Source organism: Carcharhinus amblyrhynchos, unplaced genomic scaffold, assembly GCF_965287045.1.
Source record: "Carcharhinus amblyrhynchos unplaced genomic scaffold, sCarAmb.v2.hapA scaffold_456, whole genome shotgun sequence".
Lineage (NCBI taxonomy): Eukaryota > Metazoa > Chordata > Chondrichthyes > Carcharhiniformes > Carcharhinidae > Carcharhinus > Carcharhinus amblyrhynchos.
In genome coordinates, this window is record NW_027650196.1 from 69148 (window position 1) to 86318 (window position 17171).

The 17171-nt window shown below is 42.1% G+C and overlaps 1 protein-coding gene across 2 annotated transcripts in view; it reads left to right on the top strand.

Annotated features, from left to right (window-relative positions):
- Positions 1-7980, top strand: part of LOC145339424 (zinc transporter ZIP9-like) — a 52067-nt gene extending 44087 nt beyond the window's left edge. For both annotated transcript variants that reach the window (XM_080183881.1, XM_080183883.1), the window contains 3 exons: positions 175-260; positions 2557-2691; positions 3781-7980. In XM_080183881.1, coding sequence (XP_080040007.1) covers positions 175-260; positions 2557-2691; positions 3781-4014 — 455 coding nt within the window. In that variant the 3' untranslated portion in view covers positions 4015-7980. The remainder of the gene's footprint in view (positions 1-174; positions 261-2556; positions 2692-3780) is intronic.
- Positions 7981-17171: the final 9191 nt, after the last annotated feature.

Below are 17171 nucleotides of genomic sequence, written 5' to 3' on the forward strand. Positions count from 1 at the left end.
CACCCCCTCCAAGGTCTATCTATCCTTCTGCAGATAGAGTGCCGAGATTAAAAGCATTATTATAGATTGGGAACTAACTGGAATTCTGTGTAACTGTAATGTAACCTCCTTATGTGAAAAGGAATTCCTCTGTAACATGGCTTCATAACTAACCTGTTTTATTGCCTTTTCCAGCGGACGGTGTGGCCCTTGGTACAGCAGCAGGGTCTTCCCAGATCTCTCTCCAAGTTATTGTGTTCTTTGCCGTCATCCTTCACAAGGTGAACAGACATGCTAACTTTCACATTTAGCGTTGGTGAGCTCTGGCTAGTGGTGGTGAGGATCACCTGAGAAGGTGCTGGACCTTCTCCTTCACCCACGGCAGTCCTGATGTCCTGACCAATGTTTATCACACAACCAACATCGCTATAACAGCAGTCATTATCACATTGCTGACCACAGGAGTTTGCTGCCCCCAAACTGGCTGTGGAGAAAGGAGTAGAATGTGCTGTCAGTTTCTATAACCAGGAGGAGACTGGTCTTTCATTAATCTGGCTTCCCCTTAAACACCTTTTTAAACAAATTCAAATCTCAGTGCTTAGACATCCTGGACGAAGCTGGTTTCTCGATCGTGCTTTTGCCAGTGGACTAAACATCCAGTCCCTCCAGCTGCCTGCAGTATGTACTGTCTACAGAAGGCACTGTGGAGGTCTCTTTGACAGTAACTCTCTTCCCACTGACTCCCATTAGCAGGAAGTTAGACAGAAGCGATATCCTGGAAATACCACTCTCTCCACTTTTCCCCATCACTCAACATGCTGACTTGGGGCTATATCGCTGCTCCTTCACTATCACTGGGAGAAGATCCCGGAACTCATTCCCGAACAGCACTGTAGAACATTTATATCTCCCTCTGTCCTTAATCCTCAGCTTAACCAAATTTCCAACTTCTCACTCAATCTACATCTCTCAGGCATGGTCAGCAGTGTACGTGACATATTAGCAATACTGTATTTTAGAATTCAATTAGCTTAGTTGGCATGTTGTCCTATAATGTCTGGACGTACTAATGTCGGGTCTATCATTCCCTAGTGTAGCAAAATTGGGTGAGTAATTGTAGATTGGCGTTTATAAAACGCAAGGGAAAAAGCTTTGTATGGTCCCTTTAAAAGGTGGTGCTTTTTCTGTGATTAAAGAGTTAAAAAAATGCAAGTACATAGAGAGGCCAAACGGAAACATTTGTATCAAAAGGCCAAGCAGCAAGGTTACCAGGACAATAGGCTTTTGAATTTAGCCAATCAATTTGAATCAGGCACTTAAGATACCAAGAACCTATTTAATTTAAATCTGATAGTTTTGACAACCTAGGACCAATCCTATTGTGGGAAATATTGATATGTCATCACAAGTATAAAAGAAGGGGGCAGTGGAACAAAAAGAGAGCAACTGCCACCTGCCAGAAGTAACAGCTCACAGCTCTCAATTCTCAAGAGAGAGAATCGCTGGCTCTTGTAGCTTCATCTTAGAGAAAACACCATCTTGATAGCAAAGGTACCAAAGAAGAAAGAAGTTCCAGGCAGAAAAATCAACAGAGAACACCCAGAATATTCCAGAAGACACAAAACCTGGTTGTAATTTAGAGAATGACTACGCTCTATTTTTGCTAATGAGTAGGAATTGTTTTTATTGAAAAACATATCATTAGAATCTTGTTTTATTCAGGAATAGTTGATAGTGGGAAGGATTTATTCAGTTTAAGAGTTTAGTTAATACGTTCACTGTTAGATAAGTAAATTGTTAGGTGTTGATTTTAGAGTGAGTATATCAGGGAGTTATTTTTTTACAACCTCAAGAGTTGCTGAAGCGTAGCTCGCACCGCTTCACACATACTCTTTACAGATTATGAGGTGAGGTACTCTGGATGTTTTGGTGTCAGTTTTTAGAGGGGGGGGGGGTCAACCTCCATTTTATAACACTAGTCATTCCTAATCTTTTCCTCAGTCAGTTCAGTCCCATTTGATTGGGTAATTTAGCTTCCATTTGCTCTTTTATTTGCTCCTTTACGTTCCTTGCCACTCCCAATTTCCAAATTGGGACCTTTTCACTTTGCTCAATTTAACCTCAAATCGCAAAATTAGATCAACAAGCAAGGTAGCAGGTGTTATCAGAGTAAGCCAACTGCAGGAGCTTGTGGTGACAGAAAGTCTGGCCCAATCTCAGCTTCTAACAATAAGCTGGTGCATTTCAGTGGGGTGCAATGATCTCCTGCTAAGTATCAGTAGGGTGCAGAGACCTTTGATGGGAGATTGATGAATCAGGCCCAGACAGGTTTGTCTATTGTACAACTGGCCTGCCTGAGGTTTGACTGTGTTTGATTTTTAAAATGCCCAATTCTTTAATTTAGGATATCCAATTTTATCAGCCTTAAAACTAGGCCCTGTTTATGTTACAGGGTGGGTGTGTAACAGAGAGAAAGCAAGAGAATTACATGCAGATTCTGTGAATAAAATCATTCATTGAGATTGCCTGGCAGAGTTGACTGTGTGTGCTCACTGCTGTCCATCTGGACATTTCCAGGCTCCTGCATCCTTTGGTTTGGTGTCGTATCTGATGCACGCGGGTTTAGAGAGACAGCAGATTCAGAAACATCTCTTTGTATTCTCTCTGGCAGCCCCACTTCTTGCCATCACCACCTACTTTATCGTCAGCAAGGTAAGCCCCACCATTAAATCCACCTCCAAAACTCAGTCTCCACCTTGTTTTCATGCCTCCGTTCATTCACGCCCTCCTCTCTTTTCTCCTCTCTCAATCTCCTCTGCTCTGTCTCTCCTCTCCTCCTCCTCCTCCTCCTCCTCCTCCTCTCTCGCTCTCCTCCTCCTCCTCCATTTCAAATTCAGATCCCACACTCAGATTCACAGAAACATAGAAGATAGGAGCAGGAGGAGGCCATTTGGCCCTTCGAGCTGCTCCACCATTCATCACAATCATGGCTTATCATCCAACTCAATAGCCTAGTCCTGCTTTTTCCCCATAACCTTTGATCCTATTTACTCCAAGTGCTATGTCCAACCGCCTCTTGAATACATTCAAAGTTTTGGCATCAACTACATCCTCTGGTAATGAATTCCACAGATTCACCTCTCTTTGGGTGAAGAAATGTCTCCTCACCTCCTTTCTAAATGGTCTATCCTGAATCCTCAGACTGTAACCCCTGGTTCTGGACTCCCCCCACCAACAGGAACATCCTCCCTGCATCCATCCTGTCTAGACCTGTTGGAATTTTATAAGTCTCTGAGATCCTCCCTCATTCATCTGAACTCCAGTGAAAACAATCCTAACCTAGTCAATCTCTCCTCACACATCAGTCCCACCATCCCTCAGCCTCTATCATCTTCTTCTCTGCTCAAAATCTCCATTGAGTGGAATTCATGTTCACAGCTGTGATTTCACAATCTACAATAAAATCAGTTTGATTTTTCTTCTTACTTCTTTTCCTCCTTCACCACTTTATCCTTCTTCATTTCTTCATCTCTTTCCTCATTCCTTCTTGTCTTTTACCTCTTCCATCCTTCCTTTCTGCACATCCCTTCCCTCCTTTCCATTTACTTTTTCTCTCCCACTCTCCCTTCCTCTTTGCTCCCTCCCTGTTTCTTCGGAGTGTTTCAAATGCGTGTCCCAGACCTATCTGTTTGCAAGTTGTAGTAGGGTGCTGGTTTATTGGTGTGTGATGTGGAGGATCAGCTGTTACAAGTTGATAGCCCCATCTGAATCTGATCATTTGTTTCCCCCTCTTCTTCACAGAGCAGCATTGGCTCACTGCACCAGACCAAGGCCACTGGTATTGGGCTGCTCTTCTCTGCTGGGACATTCCTCTACGTTGCGTCTGTGCATGTATTGCCCGAAGTCAGCAGCCAAAGTCACCATGGGGTCACCAACAGCAGTGGCAAGAAAGGCCTGGGTATTCTTGAAAGCCTGACCCTGATTGTGGGCTGTACAATTCCTGTTTTCCTATCACTGGGACTTCATGATGTGTAACTGGAATTGGAGCCTTGCCTTGCATCATCAAGCCTACATTCCTTCCAACAGTGTGACCTGTACCTCGAGTGGGAGGCAGGAGGTCTCAGCCCCTTCTGACAATGGCATGTGCAGACATCGCAAGTGGGGACAATGTCAAATTAATGTCTTGTAAAATTAATGAGAGCAAGGAGCATTTCTTGTTGAATAATGGGTAATCTATTACTGGGGTGGGGGTTAACAAGACACCATTGGATTGGGAGGGCGGGGGAATAGATGCAATAGCATCTCCACACACAGATATGTGCAAGCACACAGCCCATCCCCTTCCACCACACACACACATAGTGTATTGTAGTACATATCTAGTTGATATTCCCATAATATTATTTTGTTTTCTAAATTTTCTTTTCCTTCTGGTTAAGTTCTTAATATTTGTGTTTAGTTGATGCCACTCGGTCAATCCAGCACATCCTTATTAGACAAATAAATCCTAAAGGGAAAAATACAAATTAATGTTTCAGGCAAAATCTTTTGTGTCAATTCTATAAAGGGTTCCACTCTGTCTATTCAGCTAATGACTGTCCTGATGTATATTTCCAGAATGCTCTCTATTCCTACTTCATCTTTCCAGTGTTTGCCTTTAATTAATTTCTATTCTCCCTGCAAAATTAAAATATTTACTCTGAGTTGAACAGAAATAAAATCATCATTTCGCTTCCCACTGAGGCAGGTGACCAGACTGTAGGAGTCAAGTGGTGTTTCTAGGATAGGAACTCAGCATGCTGCCTGTCACACTATCTAACCTCCCACATGTACACTAGAGGCTGCAGCAAGCACCATCTCAGTGTCAGTAATTTTAAGTTATCTACAAATGGCTTCGCTTACAGAGCAGTGAAACTGGCTGAGGTAGGAAAATGCTTGAATGTAAGAGGACTAGATGTAAAAGCAGAGGAAACAGAGTTTTTATTAATGTAAAACAAGGATTACTGGTGTGAAGCATTCAAAGGATTTACTAATATAAACCATAGTAAGGGGAGTGTAAGTTGTGTCTTTTTGTATAGAGCTGAATAACTTCCAACTAACTGGATTATTGATATTAAATATATAGGGCTTGAATTATTCAAGTAAAGCAAATTGGGGCGGGGGAGGTGGAAACTTACTGAGCAAATTTTCTCCCTCCGCTGCTGAAGCTTAACCACAAATAAGGATTTCCCCTGAACTTAGAGCGTACTTACAGCACAGGAGAAGGACATTTTGCTCATCTTGTTCATGGCAATCATGAAAGGGCAGGCTAACCCCACTTTCTGGCATTATAGAATGCGACACTTACATACAAATTCAGGTGAAGAAGTAGACCGTTGGGCCCCTCAAGCCTGCTTCGCCAACTGATAAAATCATGGCTGATCTGACTGTGGCCTCAACTCTCCTGCCTACACCCATAGCCCTTTGACTGAGCCAGTCTCCACTGCTCTCTGGGGAAGAGAATTCCCTCGATTAACAACCCAACAGAAAAGATTTCTCTTCCTCTCTGTCTTAAGCGATCCCATGTTTTTAAATGGAGCATCCTAGTTCTGGTCTCTCCCTCAAAGGGAAACATCAAAATAGGCAGTCTGTTAAGTTCCCTTTGGATCTCATATGGTTCAGTAAGATCACCTCTCAGTCTTCTAAGCTTCAGTGGACATAGACCTAACCTGTTCAGCCTTGCCTCATAAAATAACCCCTTCACCCCAGGAAACAGTTCAATAAGTACATATCCAGTACTTTTGAAATGCTATTTGTGTTTCTGCTTTCACATCCTCCCAGGCAGTGAGATTTATTTCCCTGCCATCTTTTAGATGAAAAATATACTCCTCAATTCCCCTTTAAAACTTCTACCAATAACTTTAAATTTATGCCCCTGGTTATTGCACTCTTGGACCACCTAATCCACTCTATCCAGACTCCTCAAATTCATACGTCATAATTAACTCTCCCCTCAATCTCCTCCGTTTTAAAGTAAACAACTTTTGTTCATGACTAATATTCCACAGTCTTGGCAAAATCCTCATCAATCTTCTCTGTGTCCTTTCCATTTTGATCTGCAATGTAGCCCAGATTTAATGCATCTGCAGTCTACCTACTGTCTTGTACAGTTCCAATACAACCTCCCTGTGGGCAGCACGGTGGCACAGTGGTTAACACTGCTGCCTCACAGTGCCAGGGACCCGGGTTCGATTCCTGGCTTGTGTCACTGTGTGGGTTTCCTCCAGGTACTCTGGTTTCCTCCCACAATCTGAAAGATGTGCTGGTTAGGTGCATTGACCCAAACAAGCACCAGACTGTGGCGAGTAGAGGATTTTCACAGTAACTTCATTGCGATGTTAATGTAAGCCTACTTGTGACCAATAAATAAACTGACTTTGCTTTCGATCCTAATGAAGTGAAGCATCTGTTTGCTGCCTTGACCACTTTATCTACCTGCCTTGAAAACGGCAGGGATCTGTGATTACACACTCGAGGTCCCCCTACTCCTCTACAATTCTCAGTATCCTACCACTTATTGTGAATTTCCTTACTTGTTTGCCCTCCACAAATACATTATCCTGTTCTTCTCCAAAGTAAATTCCAGTTCCAGCTTTTCCATCTACCTGACCAGTCCACCGCTATCTTCCTGCAGTCAGTCTGCAGCTTTCTACCTCACTATTCATCACACAACAGGCCACTTTATATCATCAGAAGATTCTTAATCATGTCTCCAGCATTTAAGTGTAGATCGTTGATATATATCACAAAACCCAAGGGACCCAATACTGGGCCTTGCAGATCCCCACTGAAAACCTATGAATCACCAAACCACCTGATCCTTTGCTTCCTGTGGCTGTGCTGATTTTGGATCCACTTTGCCTTTTTCTTTACTTTTACTTTACTGATCAATCTCAATATGGAACCTGAAAAGGCCTTGCTAAAATCCATGTAAACTAAATCCAACCACATCACTCACCCTTAAAAAATTCAATCCACTTACCCAGATATAACTTTCGCTGTCTTTGCTGCCTTTCTGAATGGTGATTAATTTAGTCCCTCAGAATTTTCCCCTATAACTTGCCCAGCACTGGGATTAGGCTGTTGGTCTGTAATTACTCAATCTATCCTTTTCTGCCTTTGTAAATAATGGTATAACATTAGCAATCCTCCAGTCCTCAGGTACAATTCCTGTAGTTGGAGAAGATTGGAAAATATTAGTAGGAACCTATGTGCTTTCCTCCCTTGCTTTTCTTAGCGGCCTAGGGTAGATTTCATAGAATCCTACAATGCAGAAGGAGGCCATTTGGCTCAATAAGTCTACACAGACAACAATCCCACTCGGACCTCATTGCCGTAGCCCCACATATTTACCTTGCTAGTCTCCCTGACACTAAGACGCAATTGAGCATTAGCCAATCAACCTAACCTGCACATCTTTGGAATATGGGAGGAAACCCAGGCAGACATGATGAGGATGTACTAACTCCACACGGACAGTGACCCAAGGTGGAAATTGAACCTGCATCCCAGGTGCTGTGAGCAGTGATAATCACTGTGCAACCCTGGGCATCTGGGCCTATTGTTATATCTACTTGCAAATGTGCCAAATCCTTTAATGTTTTCTCTCTTACTCTGTCACAGGGGACACGGTGAAGCCCTGGGGAAATTCAGCCCCAGTGCTGTTTATAGGATTTTGCTGAAGCATAATTGCAGTTATACAAAGAACAAAAAAAATTACAATATAGGAATAGGCCCTTCGACCCGCCAAGCCTGAACTGATCATGCTGCCTGACTTAACTAAAACCCCCTATGCTTCTGGTTCATGTACTTGTCAAGACACCCTTTAAAAGTCACCAACGTATCCACTTCCACTACCTCCCTCAGCAACAAGTTCCAGGCACCCACTACTCTCTATATAAAAAATCTGCCTCGTACATCTCTCTTAAACCTTGCCCCTCACACCATAAACCTATATCCCCGAGTAATGGTGGATGGTAAATATTCATCATGGAGTGCAGTTACGAGTGGTGTGCCTCAGGGATCTGTTTTGGGGCCACTGTTGTTTGTAATTTTTATTAATGATCTGGATGAGGGTATAGTTGGGTGGATTAGTAAATTTGCTGATGACACCAAAGTTGGAGGTGTGGTAGATTGTGAGGAAGGGTGTCATAGTCTGCAGGGAGACTTAGATAGGTTGCAGAGCTGGGCCGAGAGGTGGCGGATGGAATTTAATGCGGAGAAGTGTGAGGTAATTCACTTTGGTAGGAGCAACAGATGTGTCGAGTATAGGGCTAACGGGAGGACTTTGAATAGTGTGGATGAACAGAGGGATCTAGGTGTGTGTGTACATAGATCCCTGAAAGTTGGGAATCAAGTAGATAAGGTTGTCAAGAAGGCGTACGGTGTCTTGGCGTTTATTGGTAGGGGGATTGAATTTAGGAGTCGCAGTGTAATGTTGCAACTGTACACTACTCTAGTGCGGCCGCACTTGGAGTACTGTGTGCAGTTCTGGTCCCCGCATTACAAGAAGGATGTGGAGGCGTTGGAGAGGGTGCAGAGGAGGTTTACTAGGATGTTGCCTGGTATGGTGGGGAGGTCCTATGAGGAGAGACTGAGGGATCTAGGGTTGTTTTCGTTGGGAAGAAGGCGGCTAAGAGGGGATCTTATTGAAACATATAAGATGATTAGGGGTTTAGATAGGGTGGATAGTGATAGCCTTTTTCCTCGGATGGAGAAAGCTAGCACGAGGGGGCATGACTTTAAATTAAGGGGGGGTAGCTACAGGACGGATGTCAGGGGTAGGTTCTTTACCCAGCGGGTGGTGAGGGATTGGAATGCCCTGCCTGCTGCAGTTGTAGATGCGTCTAGTTTGGGGGCGTTTAAGAGATCTCTGGATAGGTTTATGGACGAAAAGGGATTGGTATAGGCTAGTGGGTCATTGTTTTTGTAACTGGTCGGCGCAACATCGTGGGCCGAAGGGCCTGTTCTGCGCTGTAATGTTCTATGTTCTATGTTCTATGTTCTATGTTCTAATTGACTTTTCCACCCTGGGAAAAAGCTTCTGACTATCCACTCTGTCCATGCCTGTCATAATCTTGTAGACTTCTATCAGGTCTCCCCTCAACCTCCGTTGTTCCAATGAGGACAAACCAAGTTTCTCCAACCTCTTCTTGTAGCTAATGCCCTCCGTACCAGGCAACATCTTGGTAAATCTTTTCTGTACCCTTTCCAAAGTGAATTGAACACTATGTTCCAAGTGCGGCCTAACTAAGGTTCTATAAAGCAGCAACATGACTTGCCAATTTTTAAACTCAATACCTCGGCCGATGATGGCAAGCACGCCATATGCCTTCTAGACTATGTTCTCCACCTGCATTGCCACTTTCAGTGATTTGTGTACCTGTATATCCAGATCTCTTTGCCTATCAGTACTCCTAAGAGTTCTGCCATTTACTATATATTTCCTATCTGTATTAGACCTTCCAAAATGTATTACCTCACATTTATCCGGATTAAACTCCATCTGCCATCTCTCCGCCCAAGTCTCCAACTGATCTATATCCTGCTGTATCCTCTAATGGTCCTCACCGCTATCCGCAAATACACCAACCTTTGTGTCATCTGCAAACTTAGTAATCAATCCAGTTACATTTTCCTCCAAATTATTTATATATATTGTAAACAGCAAAGGTCCCAGCACTGATCCCTGAGGAACACCATTTGTCACAGCTCTCCATTCAGAAATGCATCTTTCCACTCCTACCCTTTGCCTTCTTTGACCGAGCCAGTTTTATATCCACCTTGCCAGTTCACCTCTGATCCCATGCAACTTCACCTCCTGCACCAGTCTACCATGAGGGACCTTGTCAAAGGCATTACTGAAGTCCCTGTACCCTCATCAATCATCTTCATCACTTTTTTGAAAAACTCATTCAAGTTAGTGAGACACAGCCTCCCCTTCACAAAACCAGGTTGCCTCTCACTAATATGTCCACTTATTTCTAAGTGGGAATAAATCCTGTCTTGAAGAATCCTCTCCAATAATTTCCCTACACTGATGTAAGGCTCACCTGCCTGTAATTACCTGGATTATTCTTGCTACCCTTCTTAAACAAAGGAACAACACAGGCTATTCTCCAATCCTCTGGGACCTGTCCCGTAGCCAGTGAGGATACAAAGATTTCTCTCAAGGCCCCAACAATTTCTCTCTTACCTTTCTCAGTATTCTGGGGTATATCCCATCAAACTCTGGAGACTTGCCTACCTTGATGTTTCTCAAGAACCCCAATACCTCCTTTTTGATCTCAACATGACTCAAACTATCTACACATTCTTTCCCAGACTCATCATCCATCAAGAGCTTCTCTTTGGTAAATACTGCTGCAAAGTACTCATTTAATACCTCACCCATTTCCTCTGGCTCCACACATGTCCTTGAGTGGGCCAACCCTCTCCCTGGCTACCCTCTTGCTCTTGTGTAAAAAGCCTTGGGATTTTCCTTAATCCTGCTGGCCAGTGCTGTAATCCACACTTGAGTCTAGTAAAACTGTAAGAAGCCCTGCTGTACTATTAATGATTCATAAACATGAGTAATGTTCACTCTAAACACTGGTGCATATACGCAGTCCTTGTTGCTGGGCATAATGGGACATGATGAATTAAGAAGATTGTTCAATCTGGAAAGGTATTGGCTGAAGTGTCATTTTCTCCTCTATAGTACAGCGACAAAAATACTGAAAACTGGAGAGAATATGAGCAAAGCTCAAATTGGTGTGATTTGAAATGCAACTTCCTGAAAGAGTAAGCAGATTGATTCGACCTGATTTACTAGATTGCTATCAGGATTTGATGGATTGAGTTATAAGGACAGACTGGGACTTTTTTCTCTGGAGTGTAGAAGGTTGAGGGGCGATCTTATAGAGGTCTATAAAATAATGAGGGCATAAATCAGCTAGATAGTCAATTTCTTTTCCCAAAGGTAAGGGAGTCTAAAACTAGAGGGCACAGGATTAAGATGAGAGGGGAAGGATACAAAAGGGTCAAGAGGTGCAATTTTTTCACACAGGGTGGAGTAGTGTCTGGAACAAGCTGCCAGAGGTAGTAATAATGGTGGGTACAATTTTGTCTTTTAAAAAGCGTTTAGATAGTTACATGGGTAAGAATGATATAGAGGGATATGGGCCAAATGCGGACAATTGGGATTAGTTTAGGAGATTAAAAAAAAGAGCGGCATGAACAAGTTGGGCTGAAGGACCTGTTTCCATGCTATAAACTCTATGATTCTATCCTTCCTCATGTCTGGCACCTAAAGCTGGATGCAGTATTCCAGATGAGGCCTAACCAATGACTGATATAAGTTCAACATGACTCTCTTGTACTCAGTGTCCCTATTAATAAAGTCTAAGGTACAGAAAATGCAGATGTATGGGATTGAGGGTGATTTAGTTAATTGGATCAGGAATTGGCTAGCTGATAGAAGACAGAGGGTGGTGGTTAATGGAAAGTATTTGTCATGGAGTTCAGTTACAAGTGGTGTGCCTCAGGGATCTGTTTTGGGGCCACTGCTGTTTGTAATTTTTATAAATGATCTGCATGAGGGTATAGAAGGATGGATTAGTAAATTTGCTGATGACACCAAAGTTGGAGGAGTGGTAGATAGTGAAGAGGGGTGTCATAGTTTACAGAGAGACTTGGACAAGTTGCAGAGCTGGGCTGAGAGGTGGCAAATGGAGTTTAATGTGGAAAAGTGTGAGGTAATTCACTTTGGCAGGAATAACAAATGTGTAGAGTATAGGGCTAACGGTAGGACTCTGAATAGTGTTGACGAACAGAGGGATCTAGGTGTATATGTGCATAGATCCCTGAAAGTTGGAAATCAAGTCGATAAGGTTGTTAGGAAGGCATACGGTGTTTATTGGTAGGGGGATTGAATTTCGGAGCTGCAACGTCATGTTGCAACTGTATAAAACTCTGGTGCGGCCGCACTTGGAGTATTGTGTACAGTTCTGGTCCCCACATTATAAGAAAGATGTGGAGGCATTGGAGAGGGTGCAAAGGAGGTTTACCAGGATGTTGCCTGGTATGGAGGGAAGGTCCTATGAGGAGAGGCTGAGGGATTTGAGGTTGTTTTTGTTAGAAAGAAGGCGGCTAAGAGGGGATCTTATTGAAACGTACAAGATGATTAGAGGTTTAGATAGGGTGGACAGTGATAGCCTTTTTCCTCAGATGGAGAAAGCTAGCACGAGGGGACATAGCTTTAAATTAAGAGGTGGTAGTTATAGGACGGATGTCAGAGGTAGGTTCTTTACCCAGAGGGTGGTAAGGGTATGGAATGCCCTGCCTGCTGCAGTTGTAGATGCGCCAAGTTTGGGGGCGTTTTAGAGGTCCGTGGATAGGTTTATGGATGGAAAGGGAATGGTTTAGGTTAGAGGGTCATTGCTTTTTTCTTAATTGGTCGGCGCAATATCGAGGGCCTGTTCTGCGCTGTAACATTCGATGTTCTATATGCTTTATTAACTATTCTCTCAACATGTGCTGCCATCTTCAATGACATATACATAAACACGGAGGTCCCTCTATTCCTGAACCTCCTTTAGAGTTTCTCCCTTTAAGCTGTCCCTCCATATTCTTCCTGTCAAAATGAAGCAAGAAACAATACTTTTCAATGTATACTAGTACCTATAAGAATAATCAAATCAAATCACCTCACATTTCTCTGCATTGAACATCATCTGCCACTTGTCAGCCCAGTTCACCCACGTGTCAATATCCTTTTGATATTCAAAACTCTCCCCATCGCCATTGACAATGTTTCCAATCTTTGTATCACCTGCAAGTTTTGAAATCATATTCTGAACACCACAGTCTAGGTCATTAATATATATGAGGAAGATTAAGGGTCCCAACATTGACCCCTGGGAAACTCCACTACAAACCTTCCTCCAATTTGAAAACCAACCATTTATCACCACTCTCTCTTTCCTATCACTCAGCCAATTTCTCATCCAAGTGCCTACTTTCCCTTTTATTCTGTGAGCCGGAATTTTGCTCACAAGTCTGTTGTAAAGCACTGTATCAAATACCTTTTGAAAATCCATGTACACATCAACTGTGTTACCCTTATCAACCTCAAAAAACTCTAGCAAATTAATTAAACGTTATTTTAATTTAATGAATCTATGCTGGCTTTCCTTAATTATCCTGTATTTGTCTCAGTGCTATTGATTTTGTCTCAAACTAGTTTCCAGAGGTTTCCCTCCCATTGAAGTCAAACTGCTCTATAGTTACCGGCTTTATCCTTGTGCCCCTTTTTGAACAAAGGTGTAACATTCACAATTCTCCAGTGTTCTGGCATCACCCCAATGTCGAAGGAAGACTGGAAGATTATCACTCATGCCATTGCAATTTCCACTCTCACTTTCCTCAGTACCCTTGGAGACATCTCATCCAGTCCTGGAATCTTATCTATTTAAGATCACTTTTCCAACACATCCTCTTCCTCAATTATAAATTCTTCTAGTGCACTGGTTACCGTCTCTCATTCCTTAGCCTGGACAACATCTTCTTCCTTGGTAAAGACAGATACAAAATACTCATTCGATATCTCTGCTTTCATCCCCAATCTTTCTTTTACCATCCTTTTATTATTTACATGACAACCTTAGGTTTTCTTGTATGTTAGCTGCCGGTCTCTTTTCATACTCTCTCCTTGCTTTCCTTATTAGTTTTTTTCATTTCCTTCCTGTTCCTTCTATATTCATCCTGATTCTCTATTGTATTTTCTACCTGAAATCTTCCATATATGCATATCTTCCTTTCCATCTTTACCTCCAACACATCATCCAGGGCACTCAGGATATATTTTCCTATCTTTTCCCTTCAAGAGAATATATTTTCATGTTGCCTGCAAGACTTTTTCTTCGAAGGTAGATCATTTTTTTCAACCACCATTTTTTTCAGTCAACTTTTGATTCCAATTCCAATTTGATTGCAACTTACTATCCCACCTATTTTAGTGTCATCTGCAAATTTAGCTATAGTACCTTCTATCCCTGTATCCAAGTCGGAATCCTGTGGCACCCCACTAGTTACATCTTGCCAACCAGAAGGAGACCTATTTATCCAGACTCTCTGCCTTCTGTCAGTCAGCCATTTATCTATCCTAACCATATGATCTTACCTTGTGCATCAGACTTCTTTGCGGAACTTTATCAAACGCCGTCCTGAAGTCCAGATATACTACATCTACAGGATACCCATTATCCACTTTGTTTGTTACATCTTCAAAAAATTCTAGCAGATTAGTCGATTTATCTTTCATAAAGCCATAAGGACTGAAGAATTGCATTTTGACTTTCCAAATGTCCTGTTATTACTTTGTTAGTAATGGATTCTAACAATTTCCTAACAACAGTCATTAAACTAATTGGTCTATAGTTTCCTGCAAGAGCAGGTCAGAGGCTGGGAACTCTGTGGTGAGAACTTACCTCCTAATTCTCCAAACTCTGTTTACCATCTACAAGGTACAAGTCAGAATGTGATAGATTACTCTCAACTTGTTTGTGAAAGGATATGTGTTACTTTTTAAATATATTTTGGAGATTATGGTGGGTTTTTTGTAAAGAAGGCTATGTGTGTCTCCATAATTACTTGAACAAGAGAAGGCTATCAGAGACAGCTTGTCTGTGAGAACTGAGAGATGAAAGGGTAAAGATGGGAAGTTAAGGTGAGGTTAGATTTAGAAGTACATTGATTAGATCTAAAATTTGCATTGTAAGATAAGTAGGGACTTGGCTTTTCGGCTGTTGAATTTCAAAGGAGAGTTTAGAAGTGACAAGGAACTTTTGCAACTTACAAAGTTTTATAGGTAAGTAAACAGAGGAATGTATATTAAATTTTATTGATCTAAAGTAAAGAAAATGTGGCGCTAGAGTGGTGACTTCTTGCAAGCTAACTGTATGTTTGGACAGTGCACAAGAAACTATACTTTTCACTGTATATCAATACATGTGACAATAATAAATCAAATGAAAACATGAATATGAGAAGTTGAGTTCAAACTCTAGAACTAAGGTTCCCTGTTTCAAAATGAGGGCTCACCCATTTAAAACAGATGAGGGAATTTGTTTTCATTGGCATGGTTATGAGTTTTTGGAACTCTTCCTGAAAAGGTGGGGGAAAGGGAGTCTTTGAATATTTTTAAGGCAGGGGTGGATCAATTCTTAGAAAACAAGAGGGTATTAGGTTATCAGGAATGGGCAGGAATTAAATTTGAGGTGGCTATCAGATCAGCCATGATATTATTGAAAGACAGATCAGGCTCAAGGGACTGAATGGCTGATTCCTGATCCTTGATTTGTATGTTCATAAGAGGAGGACAGAACTTGAGATGAAAGAGGAAATAGTTATTTAAGGAAAGATGTTTAACTGAGCTGTAGTAGCCTGGGTGGGGTAATATCCTGGAGACCAGAAATGTTTGGGGATAAGCTGTGACAGTGGGGAATTTGAAACAGCTATCCAATTCCAAGTCAGAAGTCTCTGATTTTCAGAAGACAGTTTGTTTCTGAACCTTCTCCATGAATTTCCACACCTAAGTGGAAGTTTTTGATGAATTGTGTGGCATACCTTTATTGAAGCACTCCGCGAGGTATTACTGGATGTTTAGAGTCAAAACCTATAAGGGAGTTATTATCAAGAAGGTCATTTACTCTTGTGCTTTGACCAAGTGGTTGTTTTTTGTGGGGGGAGTTGGGGGGGGGGGGAGGTGGAGTGAAGGGGGGTGCAGGGGTTGGTTGGGTTGTTCTGTAGGACTGTTTTAACTGTGTAACCCTAATCTTATGTGCTTCATTTTTTGTTAATAAATCTCTTAATTTTTAAAATCCAAACTGTGTTCCTGGAGTTCTATGCTTTTGGGCTCTTCCTCCTTATTTTCAAAATACAAAGAAAGGTTTATGATCAAAGACAACTTGTCCTCTGGGACTGGGCTTTCTTCGCAAGTAACATCTGCTGTTATTGCGACATCTGGCTGAGTGCAAGAAGCTTGACACATCCAGGACAATATAACCTTCTTAATTCACAGCCCATCCATCGCCAACACACAGGGTGGGGATTTTCCGCCTGAGGTCAATGGGCCTTTGCATGGTCCACACCCACTATGATTCCCATGGCGGGTGGCATGGGAAAATTCTGTCCACAGTATCAGCAGTGTGCACCATCTACAGGATGCACTGCTGTAACTCACCCAGGCTCTTTCAACAGCACCTTTCAAGCTCATGACCTCCACTAGAAGGATAAGGGCAGTAGGTGTATGGGAACACCACAATATGCAAGTTCCTCTCCATGCCACACATCATTCTGACTCGGAAATATATCGCTGATCTTTTGCTGTCACTGTGTCAAAATCCTGGAATTCATTTCCGATAAGCAGTGTGTGTCTACGTGCACCACATGACCCACAACGCTTGAGGAAGGTGACTCACCACCACTATCTCAAAGGCAAATATGGGCAATGAATGCTGGCCTAGCCTGTAAATTACAGACCCTGTGAAAGAATAAAAAAGACCGTAAACCATGTTTTAGAATTTACACCTTGGACTGTGACTGTGAATTTACACCTTGGACTATAACTGACAGATTGTCAACTGTAACCTGTGCATGTGACCACTTTATCGCTTGTGAAATGTCTGTTCTGAGAGTTAATATAGTTAAAGGTATGGGTCTAAATGCAAGAACACTGAAAACATTCAGATATCAGAAAAGAACATTAAGCACACAAGTTTGTCTTTCTAGTGGCCAGTACCACAGCATCTCTCTACACACGCTTTAATTATCCAGAAGACTATTCCAAATGTTTCTGACTGAATAAAGAAATTCTTCGCTACAGCTGCTCCAAATTTACTTTTCAGTAAATACATTTATGCTCATTTTTACTACCCTGAATGGCATCCTTAATTTGCCATATTGATACCATTAATATTTTAGATATTTCAGCCCTCCCTCTTGAGAAACGATAGAACCTGAGTTTCTGTAATGTTCCCTGGTTCACTTCACATTTAGGATCAGGTGTTGACTTTCTCCACAATCTCTGATGTCGTTATAATTATTTTGCTAGGTGGTGACTGGACACAAGAGCAGAGGCTGAATTTAGAAACTTTGCTATTGGAACATCTGGC